General features: G+C 37.8%; 1 protein-coding gene across 2 annotated transcripts; it reads left to right on the forward strand.

Moving 5' to 3' along the window:
* Nucleotides 1–2,941: 2,941 nt before the first annotated feature.
* On the forward strand, nucleotides 2,942–23,322 carry FHL5 (four and a half LIM domains 5). Of its 2 annotated transcripts, none has more exons than XM_062488679.1 (6): nucleotides 2,942–3,031; nucleotides 15,367–15,537; nucleotides 17,076–17,250; nucleotides 19,500–19,669; nucleotides 21,774–21,960; nucleotides 23,171–23,322. In XM_062488679.1, the coding sequence occupies exons 2-6, from the start codon at nucleotides 15,379–15,381 to the stop codon at nucleotides 23,320–23,322; spliced, it is 843 nt and encodes a 280-aa protein (XP_062344663.1). In that variant the 5' UTR covers nucleotides 2,942–3,031; nucleotides 15,367–15,378. The 2 variants fall into 2 exon arrangements, with proteins under 2 accessions (XP_062344663.1, XP_062344665.1); XM_062488681.1 differs by having other exon boundaries at nucleotides 2,942–3,019.
* The last annotated feature ends 380 nt before the right edge of the window (nucleotides 23,323–23,702 follow it).

Below are 23,702 nucleotides of genomic sequence, written 5' to 3' on the forward strand. Positions count from 1 at the left end.
TTTTCCTCTCCCTAGGAGGAATGTATGTGTGAGGAAGAGTAATCTCGTCTTACAGATCAGAGGTGCAGTCCACAAAACAAAAATGCCCTTTGGAATATCTAGAAAAATGAAAGACACTACAAAGTACACAAATTAACACTTTCACTCTGGTGTCAAATGTTAGTGTCAGCCTCTCACCTTCACTTATGCTGTCTAAACACCATTATTCTTTTTTAATCTCATAAACTGATACGTATAGATGCATGTATGTGTCTATACACAACCACTTGACAAATGTTCTCACAACCTTGTTTGCTGGCTACTCTTGGAGTGGATGCAATAGCCATAGGTAGAGCAATACCTACCTCAGCAACAGCCTTGCCTTTCCTTCTTTTTAAGTGGCAAAAGGTGACTTGTAGTTGGTTACTTGCAGATCTGCTGGCAATTGTCAAATTGTTGCTCTTTTAGAATTTTCAACTCTCATTTCACAGTTTCTTAAAAAGAATTGGCACAGGTTTCTAAATAATGTCACTGGGTTTTGTTGTCTGCATGAATCCGAGAGCTTGTTCAGCTCAAACCACAGTAGTTCTGTTCTCCGTAGACTCATGAGTAAGGCTACTCAAGCAGTGGCTGCTCATTGAATGTTTTTCCTAATAAGTAACAGCAGGCCAAGAAAATGGAAATTTCTACAAATCTGGGTAGATTGGGGTTTCTTGTTTAAGAGGAAGTTTAGTGCCCTTGCAGATGACAGAAGAGTGACTGGTGGGTCAGACTGAAGGTCACTGTAGCCCTGTATTGTGTCTCCAGCAGAGGCCAAAAGTGGGTGCTTAGAGAGGAACAAGATATGTAATATTTCTCCTTTGAGTGCTTTCTGGGCCTCCAAATCCATGCTGCTCAAACTTTCTGAACAATTGTACTTCTTTGTAGATACTCTCTGCTAGCCCAAATAACAGAACATAGTCAGTAAATGCCAAAGATACTTTGTCAGGAAAACAAGGTCTTTCTTTAGGAATTGTTAAGGAATGCTATCTTTTTGAGCTTTTGTTCTTTAAAAAATGAATATTCTAAATTGGAACTAGTAACTTGAGTAGTTTAAAGAGAACCACCATTTGCTTGATGAATTTCCCAAAGCCTCAAATGAAGAGGAAGGTAGGTCAAGACAGGTTGTGCTGGGAGACAGATAAAATAAGCTGGTTTGTATTTCAGGAAGTTCAGAAAGTTTTGTGGGAACTGCAAGAGACATCATCTAACTGATAGTCTGAAGAAACAACAGGATTTTGCTGACCTCCTCATTTGTATTTAATGTGTACCTGTTGGGAAAAACCCTGATTCTGTTTTAGATGTTTCTCTGCTCCTGTCTTTTATTAATGCAGTTATTATCTCTACAACTCAGGCAAATTTGAGGGTAGTCTTTGAAGAATAAAGGAAAGTGATGAGCTGTAGGACATCTGAACTTCTAGTCCCTGACAGCAAGAACATATTGTATTAGTATTTCTAAGTATCATCAGCTCTCTCAACAGATCTGCTTGGGAAATACTTCTATCTGGATCTGATGTATGAGCTTGAAAAGGTACTTGGTTAAAATCTATACTATCAGATGTTTATCTTCCTGGAAGGAAAGACAAAAGCTATTTACTATTCTCATTCTAGACTCAAATTCACACCTAACTCATCCTCTCTCTCCTCAATCTGCTAAAATCACAGGCTTGAAACGAAAGGTGCTTGGTATAAATAAAGCTTATAGCACAATTTAAAATAGGTGGAAAGAGATCAATCTTGTTTAAGTGAAGACTACCTGTCTGGAAAGGTTTAACAAGACCACAAGAAGAGATCATTGGGTCTTGGCAATAGTGGTCAGAGGATCAGTCTTAGCTGTGAGACACTATCTACTAGACACAGATAAACTCCAGAACATGTCCAGATTTGGTAATTTTACCAAAGTACTCAGATAACGTAATACATATTTAAACTATTCAAACATTTCCTTCTTTCTTCTATTTCTAATACTGAACACCTCCCACCCACTTGACGTTATAGACCAAGTGATTCAGATCTACTGGCTCTTGGTTGTGGAAAAATCTGCCTTGAGGTCAGCTGTGGTTCATACCACAAGCAGCCATCCTTTCTTCACTCTGCCTAACTTCAGCCTGCTTTTTTAAATGGACTCAATGTCCTTACTTTCAGCTGCATTTGATTAAGGGTCTGCATAGAGTTGTATGCAAAGTACAAGGACCTCTGAATGCTCTGTGCATGCAGGAGCCTGTCTGCTGGCCCCTGTTGGGTCCAAGCAGAAAGCAAAAGAGGTGGCTGTGTCTCAAAAGCCATAACTGGAGAATACTGAGAGAGAGCCTAGAGGAATCCATTGATGCCACACTGATGGTAATCCTGTGTGAACATATTCCCACCTGCTGGAAAGCAGCAAATTGTAACAGCCCAGAAAATGCTTAAGATGTGTCAGAACTTCTGCTGTGTTGCTAAGCGTCTTTCAGCGAATGGAGGAGGTTTTTTTTCCTGCCCCCCCCCATTTCCTGTACACAACAATCAGACTTTAGTAATTTCAACTTTTCTTTTTCTTTTCTGATTTACAAACCCACACGAGGCCTTTTGGATTAATTATGCATGAACCAGAGTGTATCTGGGGATGAATAATGTTCCATCTTATTTTCTTTTTTTCCCTTGCCCTGAACAGTTTTGTATTTTAATAGAAATGCCTTTTTCCTTTTGAGAACTCTCAGAAATATGTTCCTTTAAGAACCTCCTACATGGTATGTATTTGCAATTTGTAAACATAGTATGTCAAAGAATGATTTGATTCAGTGGTGAGGCAGCCAGATATTTGCATGTCATGAGGTCTAAGGGAAACAAACTGACCCTCAGCCTTCCCCCATCCAGGCAAATTCTGATGGGACCCTCAAATAGCTCTGGCAAAATGCTCTGTTTCTTTTGGACTTGATGAATACTTGTTTCTGTGAAGACGGGTAATTATTTCTTCCTTTATTTTGCTGTGCAAGTTACCAAGAGAAGCAGCTTAAAACTAAATGTGAGTATTGAGGTTTTTTCCATTATTCCTTTATGTGATAATCTCTAAACATATTAGTATAGAAGGTACTTAGTTTAATATTTTGAGCAAGTATGCAGGAAGTTTTTCCACACAAAACTGCTGAATAAATAAGATGCAGACTTCCACATACATATTATGTTTTTAATTTTGTGTACCTAAAGATATACCACACTTAAAAATAATTAAAATTAATTTTTTGTTAATTCTTTTCATTGTATTAATTGGCTTACCCACTGATTTGTGGAAAGACTGTTTGGGATTTCCTTTGTAAAGAGATGAGGATGAGTTTTGTTTACTCCAAAGAACCATCCAACAAAAAATGAGTTTTCTGTTTCTGATTACATTTTTATCTCCTAGCAAGCTTTCATAGCTATTTGTTTTTGCAAATTTTGCTATTTTGCTTTTGTTTGTGTTAATATTTTTCTTTTCTTTATGCAACAAGTAGTTGTTTGTACAGTAACAGAAAAAAACTTAAGTGGATTTGATATATTAACATTCTAACAGATTACTGATGGTCATTCCATATAATTTTACTGCAGGATCGGGAAAGTTACTTTGACTCAAGAGTGTTTAATTGGTAGAACATTAAGATGATACTAACTAACTTGCAGGGTTAGAGAAAAATTAATACAAAGGCAGCTTGAAAGAGATTCTGATGGATGGTGTTTCCAAATTATTTGCCTGCAGTCATAATTTATAAAGCATGTATTTTTTGGTTAACATGGTAAGACGTATGTTCCATCGGCTCTGTACTGATAATGCCAGTTTCTTCATTTATTTTCCCTACCAGAGTTTTATTTCTCAAAATAGCAGTTAAAAATTTTTAATATTGCCTAACCATGGGCAGACAGAAAGAAATATTTTAACCAGCATGGTTCTAAACATCAAGCCCAAAATCAGAGGATGAAATTCCAAACCTGTTGGAAGGAGCAGCCCTCCTGCCGACTCAAGCTCCAGGTGCCATCAAGGCTTTTAGATCGCCTGGAGAGTAAATGCGAGCTGAGTTTTTTTCCACACTTCCCTGCCAAGTTAGGGTAAATGATGCTCATAAATTAATCATTTCCAGTTCAACTGTTCTATTAAAATCTCTAGAGCCCTAAGTTTGGAAGCTGGCATGGTGAAATGCTGCTGATGCTCCACGTGGGCTGCTGCAGCTGAATTCATTCTTCTGGGAAAGGGGCATGTAGCTCTTATGAGAAAGGAGGCTGTGAGCTTAAGGAGGATCAAGTAAGGACATTTTTGTGGAAATATGCAAACATGACTCCAAGAAAACAAGTTAATAAAAAACCCCATGACATAAATTCTGTAGCAGAGATAAAGTGAAGGACAAGACTTTCAAAGGGAAGCTACACTGCCTTAGTTCCTTCATAATGATGACTAAGTTTAATTTCTGCTAGACATCACCCTGGAGAGGAATTTATATCTGTTCTTTAGCTAAAAAAAAGTGCCTTGCTCATTAGCTTCCACAGGTTTAAGCTAGTTTTTTGTGAATATCCCCATTGTCTGTTGCTATGTAGTACATCAGCTATCATCCCTACCTGTTCCCCTTTCTTAGATTTAAGAGTTTTCTTTGATTCTACTTCATTCATGCTAGTATGCTACTTTTTGTCCCAGCTATGGTTGCCTTTGAATTTGTTCAAGGTCCATGTAAAAGGACTAGTTAATTCCTGCACATCTCAGCATAGTGTGGGTAATGGATCTGAACAGGCTGTCCTAGCTGGCCTCCCACTTAAGAGGCTTTTTCAGTCAGAAAAATATTAATCTTCCTGTAATGTGTCCTTGTGCACAGATAGCAGAATTAATAGAAAGAATGGCCATGTGCCAGGGGATGGTGTAGTTGTTGACAGAACATTTTGCACAAGAATATTCATCATGACCTCAGAGTCATAAAGGACAATTGCAAAGTGCACAACTGGAACACTTTATTACTTTGGCTAAATTTGGAAGTGTTTTCTACCTCTAGCACTGGGAGTTGACCAGTTGGAAATCTTTGTACTCTGCTTTTAACTATCCTGGGCCAGTGCCATGGATACAGCCTGATGAGCAGACCCATCTAATGGCAAAGGTGTAGTGGATGGCTTCTTTTGTTCCCACTCCCGCAGGTTTGCTTTCTGACCTTGAGGGAGACAATTGCTTTGCTTTGACAAGTAGTAACCTTTTCTGTAGACAAGTAACCCACAAAGTGTTTTAGGATTACTTTGTTAGTGTTAGGAAAGCATTATGAAACCTTTGAAAGGAAGGCTGTAAAATACTTCAGAGGTTTAGGTTTTAATTCTGTTTATCAGAAGCCCACAACAGCCCATAACATTAGGCTTAAACATGCTTATCGAGCTCACTCTTTCTCAAGTGAGCTCTTCAAGTTTCAAATTCAGCCACATCACTATTCATTTATGTACTAAAACATGCAAAACTGCAGCATAATTAGAATTCAAAAATCTAATGTGCATGGGAAGAAATGTTTGGAGTAAAAATTATTTCATGCTGGTCTTCTAAATGGCAATCTTTGTTTAGTTTGGTGCTTGAAAATTGAAGAGCATTGAGAAATACTTCAAATTAAAAGCTCAAACAGTTTGGGTTTGTTGTTTTTTTATCAAAATACAGTAGCATAATTCTTAATTTGTTTGATCACTTGTTTAGACTTTTTACTGAAAACTTTTAATAAATTTTACATAAATTAGCAAAAATGTTTTGGATTGTGTTTGTTCCTTGGTGCAGTTTCTGGCATTGTGTTCCACTCTCCCCCTCCTCAGACCAAATTTTTCACCACAGCTGGTTAGAATTATGGTCTCTGAGAACCATCCTCTACCAAAACCAGTCAAATCCATTTGAATTTTGCAAAGATGGTTGTTGCTACATTCTTTAGATCATCACGAGAATAAGTCCACATCAACCAGACTCTACTGGTATCAGTGGGCTCACTGCTCCACAACATCCTTGAGTTAAATTGCATGTTCTTAAAATGCTCCTTAATGTTAGAAAGGAATTTCTTCATTCTTACCAAATTTCCTCCAGCATTCTAAGATTTAGTGATGGGTTTTATTTGTCTGAAGCAAATGTAGACTGTTTTGGGTGTTCAGATAAACTTTAGCCTTAATTTTCCTTCAATCAGATAAGACTGGAAACAATTTTTCGATAGCATATATTTATAATCATATAAATAAATTCATGGTGTCAAAAAGAAAACAACAACAGCAACGAGGACTTTTTCATATATCAGGACATGACAAAAATCCCAGCAGGGCAGTTACTGAAGGGTCGGTAACCTCATATCATAATAAAGAAAGAATACCATGGTCTACTAATTTTAAATCATAGCCACTTTTAGACTACTTTAAATAGAAAGAAAATATTTAATGTGTGGTGCAGAGACCTTAAGGGAAATGTTAAAATACCCAGTCACATAATTGTTCTGCAGATTTTATCTCCCAAGAAGGCAGACCAGGTAATGTAAGAGTCACAAAGGCTTCAAGTAGATGGCAAATGTCACTGGCAGGAACCCAGGGCTGAATCTCTGTAACGACTGGTTGTTGTTGTTGCCACAGGATGTGAGGGTTCAAGTTAAAATTGAATTAATGCCATGTTATCCCCTATCTTGTTTGACAGCACATTATCTACTCAGCTGCTCAAAACTTCAGAGGTCTTTAACATTTTTTGCCTTCTTAATGGATGATGCACAAAGTCACATATTTAAAGAGCAAAAAAAATGGAAAACCACCAGCATTTTTTTCTATATTTGTCCTAGTGACCCTGTTTTTTTTCCTCCCTGGTAGAGGACAAACAAAAAGTCAAAGACCTCCACTCCCTGCTCTTTTTTTCTACCAGCTCCACTCCTAAAAGGGTTCTCCTAAAAAGGTTCACTGCCTTCAAAATTTATTTTGAGAGACCACTTCTAAAACTGTATTTACATTATGAGTCCATATATCCTTTGTGCTAGAATGAAATGTGCTGGATAACTATCAACCGTGAATATAGGATATGTTGTCAAAGAATATGTATATCTGAATATTTAATCTTTTTTTTCCCTGTCCCAAAAAGCCAGCAGGCTGTCCTTGGTGCACCTACATAGATAAACTAATAAGGTTTTCCTGTCTGCTTTGTGTTTAAAGCACCCAGGGTAAGAAATAAAAGCAAAAAGCCACCCTGCTAATAATTCCACATCATTGGTGATATGCACGCCCAGCTGAATTGCACTATTTTGTAACTGAAACCTTGGTGCAGGTGCTGAGACTTCGTAACTGAACTGTGAATAGCACTGCCCAAAAGATAAGAGCACACCAACCCTAAACTGCAGAATTAAACCCTCATCCAGAAAGTATTAAATCACCTAATCTGGCATCCATGAGTTGAGAAAAATTATTCAGCTACATTAATTTGCAGTGTTCTAAGTGATCTGTTTTAAGAGCAGACATAACAGATGGTCATGTAACACTTAGAGGGAAGCAAAAAGAAGGCAAATAAGTCTGTTGAAGAATACCCACAGCATATTTTCATGTTGGTTGTTTGTTGTGAGCTCTCCTAGAAAACTTTCTCACCATCTGTCTCAGTAATATCATGTAACCAGTTCATTACTGTAAAAATGGCAGAATACAAAGAGTGACACTTCTTTCAGATTTTCTTTACCAGATTAGATGCTTTATGGTCTGTCTACCTAGCAGATGCAATATATGCATATGTATTTTAGTATGCTTCTGCTGTTATTATTTTATCTCTGTATTCCAAAAACAGTGCAACTGCAGAGCATCATTAATGATAAATATCATGCCCATACCTACTGTGTGGTCATCAAAAATCCAGAGTCCATAGGTAGAGATCAGGCTGTTTCTAGCTCTCTCCAATGTTTCTGCTTACTCCTCTCCTTGTTGCCCAGAGAAGTTGTGGGTGTTCCACCCCTGACAGTGTTTAAGGCCAGGCTGGATAGGGATCTGAGCAACCTGGCCTACTGGGAGGACTCCCTGCCCATGGCAGGAGGGTTGGAAACAGGCAATCTTTAAGGTCCCTTTCAACCCAAACCATTCTATTATTACTTGATGCTGCCTCTTGGAATTGGAGAGTGACACGGCAGTGGTGACCCCAAATATCTCACCTATAATAATGGGAAGTATTTGCGGTGCTACATTTGCAGTGGCCAGCATTTCTTCAACTGTACAGCAGTGGCTTTACAAATAATGATTCCTGTTGGTGCAATAAGCAGCCTAGGGCTTGTCTGCAGAGCCACATCATTCCTATTTTCATAGATGAACTTGATAAGAAGGTGGCAGCCAAGCCTGATGGAGCACTGCAAGCAGCAAAATTGTCCTATGGAATATTTGACCTACAAATCAAAATACCTGGGAACAATGATAATTGAAGTAGGGATCTTAAATACCAGAACTACTGATAGTAGCCTTTGGTTGTCCTAAGCTGTAATGCCATCTAACTCATCACAATCTCTTAAGAAGGCTGAGACTAGAAAAGCTTAGATTTCGTTCATTTTTGATAAAGTGTCATCCTTTTAATAAAAGAGCGCTGTGTCTTGGTTTATATTTTTCCTCAGAAAATTAGGTCAGGTTGGCATAACACAGCTGCATATAAGAGGAAAAGCCACTGCAGCAGATGCTTGATTATCACTTGGGGGATTTACTTTTGGGGTTGGGGGAAGCAAGTATTTCTTTTTTTTAAACAGTGTAATGAAAATCCTTTCCAATTTTAGCTTGTTGCTAACAATGCTTCTGCTGCTGATCTTTATATTTTTACTCATTTTATTTCTTAAAGCAGTTCTAAGTAGGTCACAGGCTTTTAAATAACCCCTTTAGAAAAAGTTGTGCTGTATAGTCAGTTGTAGTTTTTGGGGTTTTTTAAAAGGATTGTAATTCATGTGATGCACCCCTCCTCACACAATACAGTAAACTTCATCCACATTGCTATTCCTGAAATAAAATGTAAGGGTAGGGAAATCTGGTCTCTACAGCTAAAACATTTGCAAATACAAGAAATTACATTTTTTTTTCATTAAGACCTTAAAGATTATGATCAGAATCAGCATTCCCTATTGAAATTCTTTTACTTTTGTTGGTGGCAAGACTGTTTGGTGACTGCTGGGCACTTCACTCACCCTTGTATCACAGGTATCATTTCTTTTTACTGCTCTTTTTCCCAGGAAAGCTTTCAGTCCCAAAGGCAGGCATGTGTCACTTCCAGGGAGGTGTGTATCTCTGCCCAGTGGTGCCAGTGTATGGCTGAGATGCTGCTGTTCCCTCGGGGCACTTCTGCCCAGCTGTGCAGGCATTTTGTGCAGATGCTGTTCTTGCAGAGATCCTTCCAAAGTGCACCTCTGATGCTGCTCCCTAACAGTATCCAAAGGGGGCCTTGTGGGAAGCTGGAGAGGGACTCTTCATCAGGCACTGTAGTGATAGGACAAGGAGTAATGGGTACAAACTGAAAGACAGGAAATTAATTATAGACATTAGGAAGAAATTCTTAACTCGGAGGGTGGTGAGGCCCTGGAACAGGTTGCACAGAGAAATCATGGGTGCCCCACGCCTGGAAGTTTTCACTGTCAGACTGGATGGGGCATTGAGCAACGTGGTCTAGTGGGAGGTGCCCCTGCCCATGGCATTGGAGTTGGAACCAGATGATCCTTAAGGTCCCTTCCAACCCTTAAAATTCTATGAGTCAATGATTTGCACAGTAGGGATGAACTCACTGGTGGAAGTGTCAGATCAGGACTCCAGTAAACATCTTCATTTATAACTTCCACTTCATGTTTATTTAAACAGTTTTGAAGTATTATTCATGATTCCCTAATCATGGATTGTAGGTATCAAGGCAAGAAAGGGTACCTGGAAAAAACAGGCATCTACAAGAGACCTGTTTTGTTGTTATGAGAATGGCCCTACTCCTGTTCTAATGCCCATAAGAGAATACTGAGAGTGTGTGGAGACTTTTACCCTCTCTCTTTTGCCATTCAACAGTGATAAATTTTCTGTAGTCCATCACAGAATCACCTTGTGATTCCCCCTGCTGAACCTCATGAGCCTCCTGTCATCCAACTTCTCCAGTTACGGGGAGGTTCTTCTGGATAACAGCACATCCATATGGTGGTATCAGCCTCTCCTCTCACTGGGTGTCATCTGCCAGTTTGCTGTGGGTGCCACTCTGTCCCATCTAACTCACCAGTTAATTTAAGTGTTCTTTATCAGATGAGCCCTTTGTAACAGATGCGATCCTCAAACCTGTTTTATTGTTCAACATGGGAAGTACAACTAAGAATACTGACTGGATTTTACATTGAAAGTTACAATAGTGCACAGCTGAATTATTTCATCACTTCATTTTATTCCATGTATTTGATGGTAGTCAGAAAGCAATGAGCTCCATAATGACACAGGAGAAAACTCTGGCTCTACCAGACTATGTGAAAACCTGTAAAAAATGTGGGTAAGAATTATTTCAGAAAAAAAAAAAGAGAAGAATTTAGATTACTACACTGTTTGATTTTGTATGGTGTAAACAAAGCAGACAGCAATACCAATTAAGGAAAAAATTACAAAATTCCTGAGATGCTTGATTCCCTAGTTAAGCCACAGCTCTTGCCCTTTTTGCTTATAGTCATGGGGTGTGTAAACACAGAACAATTCAGTAGAAAACACCAGACCCACCTCTAAAATATCTGCTTTACCTTGACACGCCACCAAAACAGTGTCACCTGTGGATCATGAAGTAGGAGAGTTGGATTATTACAGCTGCATCCCATTTGGCATCTGTTCTGGCTGGTTAAAGGAGAATTTCATCAGCAAGAGCTCTGCACTAACTCAGATGCTTCCAGGACCTGATGCTGTATTACTGTCCTGTGCCACAGAGATAAGATACTTCAGAGTTAATATCTGTGTCTTCTTTCCTGTAGGTTCTTGGTTTGAGTTGATCTGTAATATATGCCCCTAGTTCCTATTGCTTCTCTAGCTATTTTTAGAAAAGCAAATATTACAGAAACCTAAATGTATGTAAATGCATGGGACAAAAATAGAAATATGGAAAATGAAGTCAGCAAATTAATGCAAATAAGGCAAATCATGTTAGAAGATAAAAACATGCACTTACCTGAAAATAAACAAGTGCCTAGGGCAGCTTGCAAGGGTGTCCTCCTCATAAGAGATCAAATTGTTTTACTTATCCTTCAGTGCTGTTTAAAGGACTTTCCCCCCCCTTTTTTTTTTCCTTTCTTTATGACTCTCTAAAAAAGAGCCTTATTCCAATAATGGTATATTCTTAAAGAAAAAGATGATGAAGTTTAGTGGCAAGTATATTTGGATTGGGAAATAGTCCATTAGAATTGCCATGAAGTGAAAGATAGAGTATTTTTACCTGTATGTTCCCTTCTGAGTAGTATGAATGTTTCTGGGATTTTTATCCTTGTATGGCGTGAGGGAGATTAACATACATTTATGGAAAACATAGATGACTGAGAGGAATATTAACCTTCTGGCTCTGCTTTTTAGCTCCAGTGAGGAAAAAACATTATTTTCCTGATGATTCCATATTTATCAGGATTCACCACTTTGCAACCATTTTCTTACAGCTTTCTTCACTGGAAGTCTTCTAGAGCTCTGCATTTTGGAGGAAATCATTTGACTCTCCAGAAAGTCCCTGTCCTAATCTGTTGTAGCTAAATTCTATCTTAATGTGTTTTAACAGCAGGCTGACTAGCCAGATCTGTTTTTTTAATTTTCATCTCTTTTATCATTCAGTCCATGAAACTGCTGCATTCTCAAATCTGACCCCAGGGACTCCAGTTACAATATCCTCACATCCTTGGCAACATCTCTCTGGAACTCTCTGGACCTCTCTGGAATATTCATAACACTAAAAATGTTATCACATATCCCTGCCTACCAGGTACATAAAAATCAACAGTATTTAGCTTCCAATATAAAATGCTCCAATTTAAATAGTAAAATCAACTTTTCCCAAGGAATGGCAACATGGCAGTCTTTCCCTGTGCCTAGGACTCAAGTTAGCAGCTGGAATGCTGGAGTCAGCGTTTCATTCCATGAGAGTGAATAACATCAGCTCTCCAGAGATTTCTAAACTGACCTTCAAAACACAAAGTCTAGCTTCCAGCAAACTTAAAGTAAACATATTTCTCTCGAGATTAGGATCAAAGCACAAGAAAAACATTCTACTTAACTGCATGGCACTGTTACCATTACTTATTTATTGGAGCAAGGACAAGTGGTGCTGGGAGAGATGAGATTCACGTTTTTCGTTGCATTTTCTGATGGTAAAAGTAGTTCTCAAAGGTTACCCATAGCTTTGCCAGAAGTTTTGCAAAAATCTTTGTTCTTTTGCCTACCATTGCTGCTTCATTCTCAAACATGGTCTTTTGTGATGATTCATGCTCAAACTCTGAAGACTTTCTGAAGAAAAGTCTTGGGCAACTTGAGGTTTTTACCAAAGGAAAAGACTCTGTTCTTGGGGGTACTTTAAAAAAGTCCTCAAGCAACAACTCTCATCTGTAAAACAAGATTAATAGCCCTTTCCTTCCATATCCATATAGGGGTTTAGGAGGATAATTACATTGCAAATTCAGTAGTTCTGAAGTATTACAGTAGTGGGCCTTGTTTGTGCACACAACCTGGGCTTCCTGGAATAGACTGCCTTCCTGGGGGAGAAAAGCAAAATTCAAGAGAACTGCTTTTTAAAGAGGTGCACAGAGTTTTTGATAACTTAAAAAACTGATTGACATTCATTAGAATGAAAAAACAGAGATGTTTCTACAGATATGGGAAGATATTTATTGGTGAGCTTTGTGCAATGTTATTTTTGGGATATTTTTTCTTTAATCTTATATTTACATATATATATGTGTATATATATATGTGTGTGTGTATATATATATACACATATATATATATGAATGCCCTGTTTGGATTTTGCTGTTGCCACTTTTAGGCTGAGATGAAACTCTGTCAGGAAGCAGGAGTACTGATCCAATGAGGAGGGGATCAGAAAGGTTACTCAGGGTTATCCTCCAAGGCAGTTCATAACTTTAATTCCCACTAAAAGAAGAAATGAAAATCCTCTGAAACCCAGTTTCAAGCCTGTCCTGTGACCCTGACTATGGAGCACAGTTAACCACAAACACTCCTTGACTGTGTCCTTAGACACCAGTTTATACTTCTTGCCCAACACAGAGCAAAATGTGCAAAACTTAACCTTGACTTTGGTCATGACTGTGATTGCGCATTAAAAGCTCTTGCCTGGCTTTTATATGTCATGTTCTGTAAATGTACAAGCTGATGGATGTAATTTTCTCACATAAATGGGTTTGTTTGTTACATATTCAAATCTCTGTTTGATCTTGAGGAAATGGAAGCCCTGTTATAATATTTTTCCAAGGATATCACATAAAACACATAAGAAATATTTTTAAGAAAGCATGTTTCCCACTGATCTGAGTTCCAGATTATTTTATTTCCTTACTACACCCTGTCTTGGCTGATGCAAATATTAAGAGCAGTAAGAAATGCTGTATATCAATTAAACTCTAAAGATTTCCAATTTACTGGAGCAACAAGTTTTCCAATCAAGTCATTACTTTTGCTCTGAAATAAGTATGATAGCCTCTGTCCCTGCCCCCTTTCCACTGTTTTATTACTACACCTCCCAGAAGAGATTAACAGATGCCTGATCTTATGCATTTGTGCTGGTGGAAACCTGCGGTAATTGTTTTTTCCTCACAGCTCAAAGAACCATTTTGGTTTAGAGCTTACCAAAGCAGAAACCCAGAAAAAGATTTTACACCTTTTCAAAACTGAACCATGGGTATAAGACAGTCACTGAGTGTATAAAAACAAAGTATGAGGGTGTAACTCTAAGTGGACTAGATGTAGGCTTTGTCATGCATAAGAACTCCCTTGAATCTTGTCTTCCGTATGTTCTTCCTTGTTCTCAGGCTCTGTGTCTGGTTAAGAGAAACTGATTTGCCCTGTTATTCAAAGTGCAAAAATTTCAGCTGCCCAAAGTCACTGACATGTAAATATTTTAGAAGGCATTCCCCAGTTGTTTTCAACTCCTCTAAAATTCATGATTGCTGGTGCTGGCTGCAGCTACACCCTTTGAGTTTAATGAAGAGTGTGATCCAACAAGCCCAGCAGATGTTTTTGGGGTTGCTTCACTGTGAACTTTCTGATTTCTTCTTGCTTCATTTCCAAGAATTAAGACCCAATTTTAGGAAAGTGATGATGATCCAACCAGCAATAAGACTGAAATAAGTCTTCATTTCTACAATCTTTAAAACATTCACTACTGCAGATGTATAAGCAGCTGAGGTTTGGATGCTTGTACAAGCCTCTTATCCCTGAAAAACTGAAGGATGGGAAATTCATACAACTGACTCTCAATAGATTTGTGGTATTTCCTGCACTTGTCTGGCACAGAAATGTAAACTCTCACATTATTTTGGTACTGCCAACATGGAATCCAGCAATAAAGAAATATGTAAGAAAAAACAATCTTTTCCAATAACAACAAGGGAAACTTTCTTTGAGTTCTGGTTTTGTTTGACTTATGATTTAGTTTCTTTTTCTTTTTCTTTTTCTTTTTCTTTTTCTTTTTCTTTTTCTTTTTCTTTTTCTTTTTCTTTTTCTTTTTCTTTTTCTTTTTCTTTTTCTTTTTCTTTTTCTTTTTCTTTTTCTTTTCTCTTCTGCTCTCCACGGGTATTTGTGTGACTTTACAATGCTGACACCAAATACCAGCAGCACAATTGGGATAATGCAAAAAACAGTCATATGTCCTGGAGTCCCTTGTCTTCCTTCTCTTGGGTCAGGTAGATGTTGGGGTATTTTGAGAAAAAAGGAATGAGCAGAAAGACAGGAGTATCAAGGGAAAGTCAGGAACACACTACAAAGTGCCTCTTCTCTTTGGGCTTTTAACTCCGCAGTTGGTTTAATTTCTGAATTATTGCTTCTATCTCCATTACCTGATTTCTGGATGAAGCATATCTCAGAATCCAGTACATAATGCTCATAATGACAGTAGTTTGACATAGAGAATGTGAAGATGGCTTCATTTTCAGGTGTCTGACCTGAAACAGTGTTAGAAGTGCTAGAAGAAGCTAAAGCAGCCCTCTTGCTCCCCATGATGTAGGTAATACAATTCACAGTATATGTTGTTAAAGGCCACCATTTTATTGTAGAACAACCCAGCATTAAGAAATCCAGGGCACTGCAAATGACCAGGAAACACCTGGCTAGCTTCCACAGGTAATGCAGACTTACTTAGTATTTGAGCAAGCAAATGGTCATGCACTGAATTACACGATTTTTCCATCTTTTGCAGATCAGGTGGAGGGCCCCAGCAGGATGACCAGCAGTCACACAGACTGTCATTTTTGCCTGCAGTCTCTCCGTGGCAGGAAATATGCACTAAGAGAAGAAAATGCTTACTGTGTTCCGTGTTATGACAGCCTGTATGCCAACCCCTGTGAAGAGTGCAAGCAACCCATTGAGTGCAACTCCAAGGTAAAGATCTTGTCAGCACTTTTTATTCCTTGTTAAATTATACACAAATCCAATTTCTTTAATGGCAGATTTTATACCCACCCCTTTGCATATCCCTGTATGGCTGAAGAGACCTAAGCATAGCATACATCCGCACACAGCAGAGTGAAACAGTGCTATTTTCCCTGAATAGGAAAGCTCTGGGATCAAAGATGAGGAAATCTGCTCATGCATATACCCCAAGCATAGAGCAAGGCTGTGGTGTATGTGTGGGCTTCAGCTAGGCTCCATCCTTCACCTTCAATCACTCCCTGGCTGCAGAGGCTGCACAGTGCTGGAGGGGTGATAGGGTGGGTGGTGTAATTCAGTGTATCAGGTTGATTGATACCTTGGAATTTCTGAGGGATGTTCATTGAAAAAATATTTTGAGCACTGAATAAATTACTTTTTCTGTAGGTGTTGACAAGCAGATACCAAGCTGAAAAAACAACAAGTTTATAATTTGCATATTCTCTCACTTTTGGAAATTAAGTATTTTTTAATTTCTGCTTAATTCCATGCTTACCTTGATCATCCCACATATAGTGTATTAGTGTTTCTGACCTTGTCTTTCCTTTCACCTCTCAATTTTTTACAATGTTAATTAATAATTCAAATTCCTCTGTGGTCTTTGACAGGGTTTCTAGTACCCCATACTTCAATTTAGAGCATGCATACCTGACTTTGAATTTTAAGGTGAAATGAAGCCTATCAAAAAGCATTTGTTTTGCCAAGTTCTTTCTTTCTTTTAGTTCTTTAAAAGGCAGGGACATGATAAAGGAGAATGAGATTGGATTTGTGCCCTTTTATGTTTTTTACTTATAAAAGAGCCCTGGGAGGGTTTTAAGCTGGGAGGGTTTTTGGAGGTGCATTTTTCCCTTTCTTTTCTAACTGCGGAAAAATTAAATCTGCTGTTTGGTCTTTCTTTTAGTTTGTAGTCAGGATGTCGTACATATACTCTTAGCTCTTTCATCCCTTAAGCCCACTGAGTCTTAAAAAAACATCTTTTCTGACAAGTTTTCAGGGGGATTTATATCAGATGTAAACAAAAGCAATGATTTTTAAAAAATCTTACTAATAATCATTTTGCTCTCTATGAGATTTTAATTGATTGTTTTCTGGCATAACTTAGCATTATGTCATGTCAGCTGGAAGAAGTAATAACATTGAAAATACATAAGGTTCACTTCAAATTCTATAGAATATGGGCTTCCTCTCCAGTGGTCTGTGCACATTAAAAATGTTGGTGACTTGTTTCCCTTTGAAAGACAACTGTAATATATAACGTGATTCTTACAATAAAAACATAGCTCTGTGTTACAAAGGGAAGGACATTCTCCCAAAGCAGCTTGTAATGGCCTCTGCAAGAGATCCACACAACAGTGTGACATTGAGTACCTACTCCTTTCCTGAGCACACTTCTGGTTGCTCTTCGCTTTTCGTTTTAGTTCTGGAGGGAACTGAAGGATAAGAACACTGTAAATAAATGTTTGGATTAACATGAACTTACTTTCTCCAAGGATCTGGCCTACAAAGGCCGCCACTGGCATGAGGGATGCTTCAGGTGTGCCAAGTGCAGTCGCTCACTTGTGGAGAAACCATTTGCTGCCAAGGACGAGGTCTTGCTGTGTACCGAGTGCTACTCTGATGAGTACTCGTCCAAGTGTTTCCACTGCCAGAAGACCATTATGCCTGGTAAGATAACAGGGGCCCTTTGCTAGGAAATGGAACCACATTTTTAATAATAACCACCTCCTGGAATAGCCCAGCTACAAGGTCCTTGACATTCAGAATAGCTTTGAGGTGACTATTCCTCCTTTGTGTGTAGCACTCTCCCAGATGTGGGGAGAAGAGAAACAGAGACTTCTGATTTGCTGCTGAAAGGTCTTATGAATCCTTATAAAAATATTAAGAGTTCAGTGCAGGGTAAAATGTGTTCATGTGATGTCCTTGATTCTCTTGCAGTTCTTAGGAAGCATATCCTGCTGTGAGCATAGGTAGACAGAGATATTGTGAGCAGGAGTGCCAGATTACACAAGTCATCTGCATGTTTTCCACATTGAAAAGACTCTGTGCTTGTGTTCTTTACACTAGTGCTTTCACTTAAAACCATTTTTTGTTTAAATTGTCAAAACATGACAATTTGCCTTCAAATTATTAGCAGCATTTTTACTAAAATAAATACAGGTCCATTTTACAATATTGTCCATGTTTACGATAGTCTTACTTCCTGCCATTAGCAGTCTTGAAAATTCTGCACTTTCCACTAAACTGCTCCTCAGCTTTTGATTGTGTCTGTTCAGGACTCACTCTAGACTTTTCATTGCTACCACATCAGTAAAGATAATGCAGCAGAGTGATTCCCCCAAACGCTGCCTCTTCACAGCCATCTGAGAGAAGCCACAGCACCATTTGTTGCAAAAGGAAGCTGCTTGCTTAGGAAAGTGTGTACCTAACTTTTGGAACAGAGAGCATCAGTAAATTTAGCAGTGATGTTGGAATTTTATTTTTCAGCATTTCTTAATGCTGAACAGTAAAATCCAGGATGTGCAAAATTACAGTCCTACTATTGATATTAGATTACTCATGTTGTCTTCAACCTGTAACACTAGTTTGTATTTTTACAGTTTGTTTCCTTTTCATTACAAGTAAAATCTGCATCAGTGGAAAAAATATTATAACAATATAGTTGTGTTCTTTTTAAGGATTAGAAACTGCTTAAATTGTATATAGTTTACAAAAATGTTGTCAAATAGGCACACCTCACTAGATGTGATCAAAAAAAGTGTCAGAATACACTCAGGTTTGCATTATCTTCTGGTGTATATCCATGCTGCTTGTTTTGTCACAGAGTCTAAATCCTTGCATCAAGTGCCTGAAGGTGTGAGAAACAGCGCAACAGTGGCATGGGAGTGTCAGCCAGTCTCTATATCATTAACTTCCTTCTCCTCAGCTTGCTAGCTCTGTGTTGAAAAGATCTAGTTGTGAAACACAGTGAAATTAGACTTCTGATCACGTGGGTGAAGAGCTGCAAACCTTTTGTGTCTAATTACAATCAGTAGTCTCTCCAGAGTGGCCCCACAGTTTGGGAAACAGGTACAGTGGGATTGATCAATCAGTTATAGCATCAATCCTCTTCTTCATGTGGGTAGGATGGTAAAGTACCTTGCACCTCTCTGTACAGTCTAATGCTTCCTACAGGTAGGAAGGTATGGATGGAGATCCACTGGAAAGATTGCTCCCAGACATATTTGCATAACTTAGACTTATATTTCTACATCAAGATGGGACACCTGCACACAGAGATAAAAGCTCTGATACTCCTCTGACAAACATATAGCTGAGCAACTTTCTGTCTTTGTGCTGTATCAAAAGCATCCAGTTAAAAAGAATTGTTGGTCTAAGACAGAAATGGTGAGCTATAGTAGAAGGCAGTATAATGTGCGATATCACAGAAAACTATTTGCTTTTAGAAAGTTGCCAATTTAAGCTGATTAAGATAAACAATGCATTTACAGGTGAAGGAGCCTTAGCTGAAGAAAGACAAAAGACAGGACAATAATAAATGTACTAAACATCTGACAAATTAATCTCTAATTTATAAAAGTGCTTCATACCTGAACATTATCACTGAGTTGGCTGGTTACAGAGAAACTGAGCAATTCAAGCATAATCACAAAGAAGAAACCCCAAAAGATTAATATAAGAACAGACTCTAAAAATCACTGTTTAGGCAATTCAGTGCATCTTGTGCCAGATGATTATATGGCACTGAATGTGTTCTCGAAATTTCAAGTGCATTCTTAGAAGCTCTGTTAAATTGAAGGTAACAGCTTTCTTGAGTAATCCAGTGCTGAGATAGAAGGTTCAAAACAAGAGCATTCCCAACATTTTAAATTTACAAGGCTATATCTGAAAGGATCATTTACTTTGGTATTTTTCAGGTTCACGTAAAATGGAATTTAAGGGATGCTCCTGGCATGAATCCTGTTTCATTTGCCAGTATTGCCGGCAACCATTGGGAACAAAACCATTAATCACCAAAGACAATGAGAATTACTGTGTGCCCTGTTTTGAGAAGCAATTTGCTCATCGTTGTTATGCTTGCAAAAAGGTAATTAAACACACCGTGCAAAAAATGCCCTAATGAGACAATATTGCTCATGGGAGAAAGAGCTGGATAATGTGAAATGTGTGGTGAACTAAGAGTAAGATCAGAGTCTTCTCATTGACATTGGACACTGAAAGCCAACTGCAACAGTGTCTGCTGTCCACTCGTGTTAACCTAAGACTGATTATATCTGAAAAAAACTTATTTGCCAAAAAAATGCTTCTTTAGTTATTGATTGTGATTTTTAGCAAATGTTAAATGTATATAGAACCCTCTCTCCTGAAAATCTCTGATTTTGCCTTAGTAAACATGCCTATCTTTCCACTATTTTTCAGATGTATTCATATGCATAATTAGCCACCTGAACTGAGCAAATCATCCACAATCTTGGCTATTTTTTCTTGAAATGTATCAGGCAATTAGCAGATCAAGTAACATTTAATTGTGATAACACTAGTCAGGAGTCCCACTGATGCAATACATGATGATACCCTTGCGGGTACCAGAAAGCTTGATTTGATTTCTTTTTTTCCCTAGGTACAGATAAATCAGTTCTTTCCTCCCTCGAGTTCTCATGTTTTAAGATTGCCTCTTGTTGAAGAAAATACTCAAAGCATCATACTATTCTAGTGTGATACTTTTCTCTAGGGAAATGTTTTAAGCCGCTTTTTATGGCAGAATTTTACTTATTCTTTAGTACCTGCATAACTCTGGATGCATTTTTTTTTTCACTTCATCAAATAACTTATAATTTCCTGTAGTTATGTAACGATTACCTGTAAACCTCTACCTCTAAAAAAAGCTTTTAATTTCAGGAAAATACGCTGTCTACTTTTTTCTTCAGTAGTGAAACTTTAGAAAGTATTTTATATATTCTCATGTCTCTACATCTGTCCTTTAATTCACATGAAATTAACACATGGCGATTATAGTAATTACGCTCGATGTTTATTACAGGTGTTGATGTTAGCACCTCCTACATGAAGTAATCACGATTTGCTTCTTAAAAATTCTAGGAATGTAAATAGTCCCCCTACATAACAGCTAAAACCTTTTTACTTCTGAAACTTGCATGAACTCCCATACATGAGAATTGAGCCCCAAGTGATTAAATTGCCAAACTGAATCTTCAATTTTTGTCAGCAATTTTTAGATTTTAATGGAAAAGGAAATGTAACCACAAAGTAGCCCAAAACTGGAATGTTAAAGGGATCAGAAACTATTTAAATCTTGTTAATGCTTGACATGATCCAATATTATTCTTTATTTTCCTGAAACTGCATTCCCCAGGGAAATTCAGTAATACCACTATTTTTACTTAAGTTTCTTCAACATTTTCTCCTCCTGTTCCAACAGTATTCATTCATTCATTCATTCATTCATTCATTCATTCATTCCCTGTCATGCATGTGACTTGATAGTAGAAACACTATCTTAGAGCTCATCTTTATAGAAATTTCTCTGTACAGTCTCCCACAGATTCTGTGAAACCAGCTCTTTACCACACTCATGGGAGGTGCAGAACAACTGGAAATTTCCCTTTTCAGAAATAACTAGTGCAGAGCTGTGAGTGTATTGATGGCAAAGAGATGTTGGTGATACAGATTAACAAGATTTTTTCTTTTTCTTCTTCTGACTGTGTAGATCTCCTTTCTGTTTTACTTCTGTTTCTTTACTGTCTTTCTTCTTATTTAAAATACTGTTGTAATTGAGAGACAGAAAAATACTGGCTGGAGAGTAACAATTATCTTAGCATCAGTTCTCTCACCCACTGCCTATCACTGAGAATTTCTCTTCTGAGAGAATGCCTGATTCTAAATGCTTATGTACAGTATAATACAAGAATTTCATTTAAACATAACATATTTATTACAAATTACAGGTTATACTGCAGTAGAAAATTGAGAATAAAAAACCAGCAGCACGTGGAGTTCAATTGCAGATTTGTTAAATGGATAATCCAGATGAAAAAAATGTTGATGTGACCACCCACTTCTCTTGTGCATATTGGAAGAGAGAAAACAAGTGGAAGTACTAATGAAGGATTGGACAATCCTTCATGATTCACACTTTTTCTTTGCTCTGTCCTTGTTTGTTAATACATTAGGTTATAACTTCTGGAGGAGTGACCTACGATGACCAGCCTTGGCACAAAGAATGCTTTGTATGTGCTATGTGTAAAACTCAGCTGTCTGGCCAAAGATTTATTTCCAAAGATGAGTACCCATACTGTGTAGACTGTTTCAGCAAATTTTGTGCCAAGAAGTGTGCTGCTTGCAAGAAACCTATTACAGGTGAGTCTCATCTTCTAGAGGGGACCAGATAGAAATGAATCATCAGCCTCCTCTCAAAGAAGACTTTCACTTTAGAAAAAAAACACTAAAAATACTCCCATCATAATGAAAGACGGAAAGAGTTAACTATCAGAGAGATTCTCTCTGTGTCACATGTCCTGTATCTTGCTAGGACATACCGATCACACATGTTCCCTAACTGATGAGGAGTTGTTTATTGTGCCCAAAGGAGTTGTTTGATGTAGTGTTTCCTGTTGTAAAATTCCTCCTTAAGAACATTTTAAAAGGTGCTTTTTTTTTTGCTCTTCCCAGGACAGTACAAACAAGCACCTCTGTGATTTCTTCAGTTTTGTTTTTAAATGCAAATGTGATCAAACTGAACACAGATTAACTGCCTGCTGGTAAGGCACATCTGTCAAATTAGAAAACTTGCCAAAATGCAGGGCTCTATTTCATGCATCCTTGTATACTTACATATGATTTATAATTAGACATGTATGTCACTGGTCTATGATAGCTGAAGTTTTCTGAAAGCATTTGCTGGTGTTCTGTATTTTAATGCTATTGTGTGTGGAGTCAACTGTCAAAAGTAGTGCCTGATTCTTACAGGTGTTTGCTGCGTATGTCATTGGACAAAGAACTCAAGGAATACCCAATTACATATGCATGATTAAAAAAAAACCCAAAAATCTAAACAACAACAACAACAACAAAATCAAAACTATTCAAATTCCCCCAGTCCTCAAGATTTTATTTCAGATAATTCTGCTAGGATTTATCTGGGATTTATCCCCATTATCTGGGGATTCAAAAAAACAATCCATCTTGAAGAAACTTAGTTATTAAAATTCATTCAGAGTTCTATAGAAAGTATATGTTTCAGCACATTACAAATAAATTTCATGAGAGTTTGTTGGAGAGATCAGCAAACCTGAATGGACATTCTGATAAACCCATTGAGTTCAGATCTCATACTGGGATATGCAAGTGACTTGTGGCTTTGCTTGAAATGTTTCCCACTGTTAAAATTGCTAAGTTATTTTTAAATTCATCTGCTAAAGAATATTTCACACTTAGAATTTTTTTTCATTTTCCCATTCACTATATGAATGACAAGCTGATCACACGTCAGAAAGTCATCTGTTGCACTACTGAACCATGTCCAGAAATACTGGATTCAGATCTTCATTTTTTTCCTACTCTCTTTCAGCTCTTGGAGGTGCCAAATACATATCATTTGAGCAGCATCAGTGGCACGGGGAATGCTTTACCTGCACAAAATGCTCTGTCTCCCTGGTGGGCCAGGAATTCCTCACTCAGCAGGATGACATCCTTTGCCACAAATGTGGCTCTGCTTCATAGTTCTGTGGAAAGCTGTACATCTGCATTATTCTCACTCTGTAACAATGTAGTTCATTGGTCTGCTGTAAGAAAACCAGATGAAAGTTATTACAGTTATTTAGTCATTCAAGTAACTTTCCAACAGCAGTTTAACTCTGTCGTGGTTCTCAACTGCTTATAAACAAAAATTAAACAACCATCCCATACTGGTTAATAAAATGATGCAGAAAATATTTGTATGTATTTTAAGCCTAACTCCAGTATGCTTTCCTTGTAACACACTGCACTCTACTGTTAGCAGCTTAAAAATTTATCTTTTATCACCTCTGAACCAAGAAGGATTGTGGAAAGTCTGTTTGGCATATGAATAATGATGAGGTATTAGCACTGATTCACAGATG

The sequence above is a fragment of the Cinclus cinclus genome, chromosome 3 (assembly GCF_963662255.1).
Source record: "Cinclus cinclus chromosome 3, bCinCin1.1, whole genome shotgun sequence".
NCBI classification, from domain to species: domain Eukaryota; kingdom Metazoa; phylum Chordata; class Aves; order Passeriformes; family Cinclidae; genus Cinclus; species Cinclus cinclus.

What these genes read in the sequence shown, in the direction of transcription:
- FHL5 (XM_062488679.1), top strand. Translation starts at nt 15,379, where the DNA reads ATGACCAGCAGTCACACAGACTGTCATTTTTGCCTGCAGTCTCTCCGT. An exon ending in CCATTGAGTGCAACTCCAAG is followed by an intron (nt 15,538 to 17,075) that starts GTAAAGATCTTG and finishes ACTTTCTCCAAG; the next exon opens with GATCTGGCCTACAAAGGCCG. An exon ending in TTGCAAGAAACCTATTACAG is followed by an intron (nt 21,961 to 23,170) that starts GTGAGTCTCATC and finishes ACTCTCTTTCAG; the next exon opens with CTCTTGGAGGTGCCAAATAC.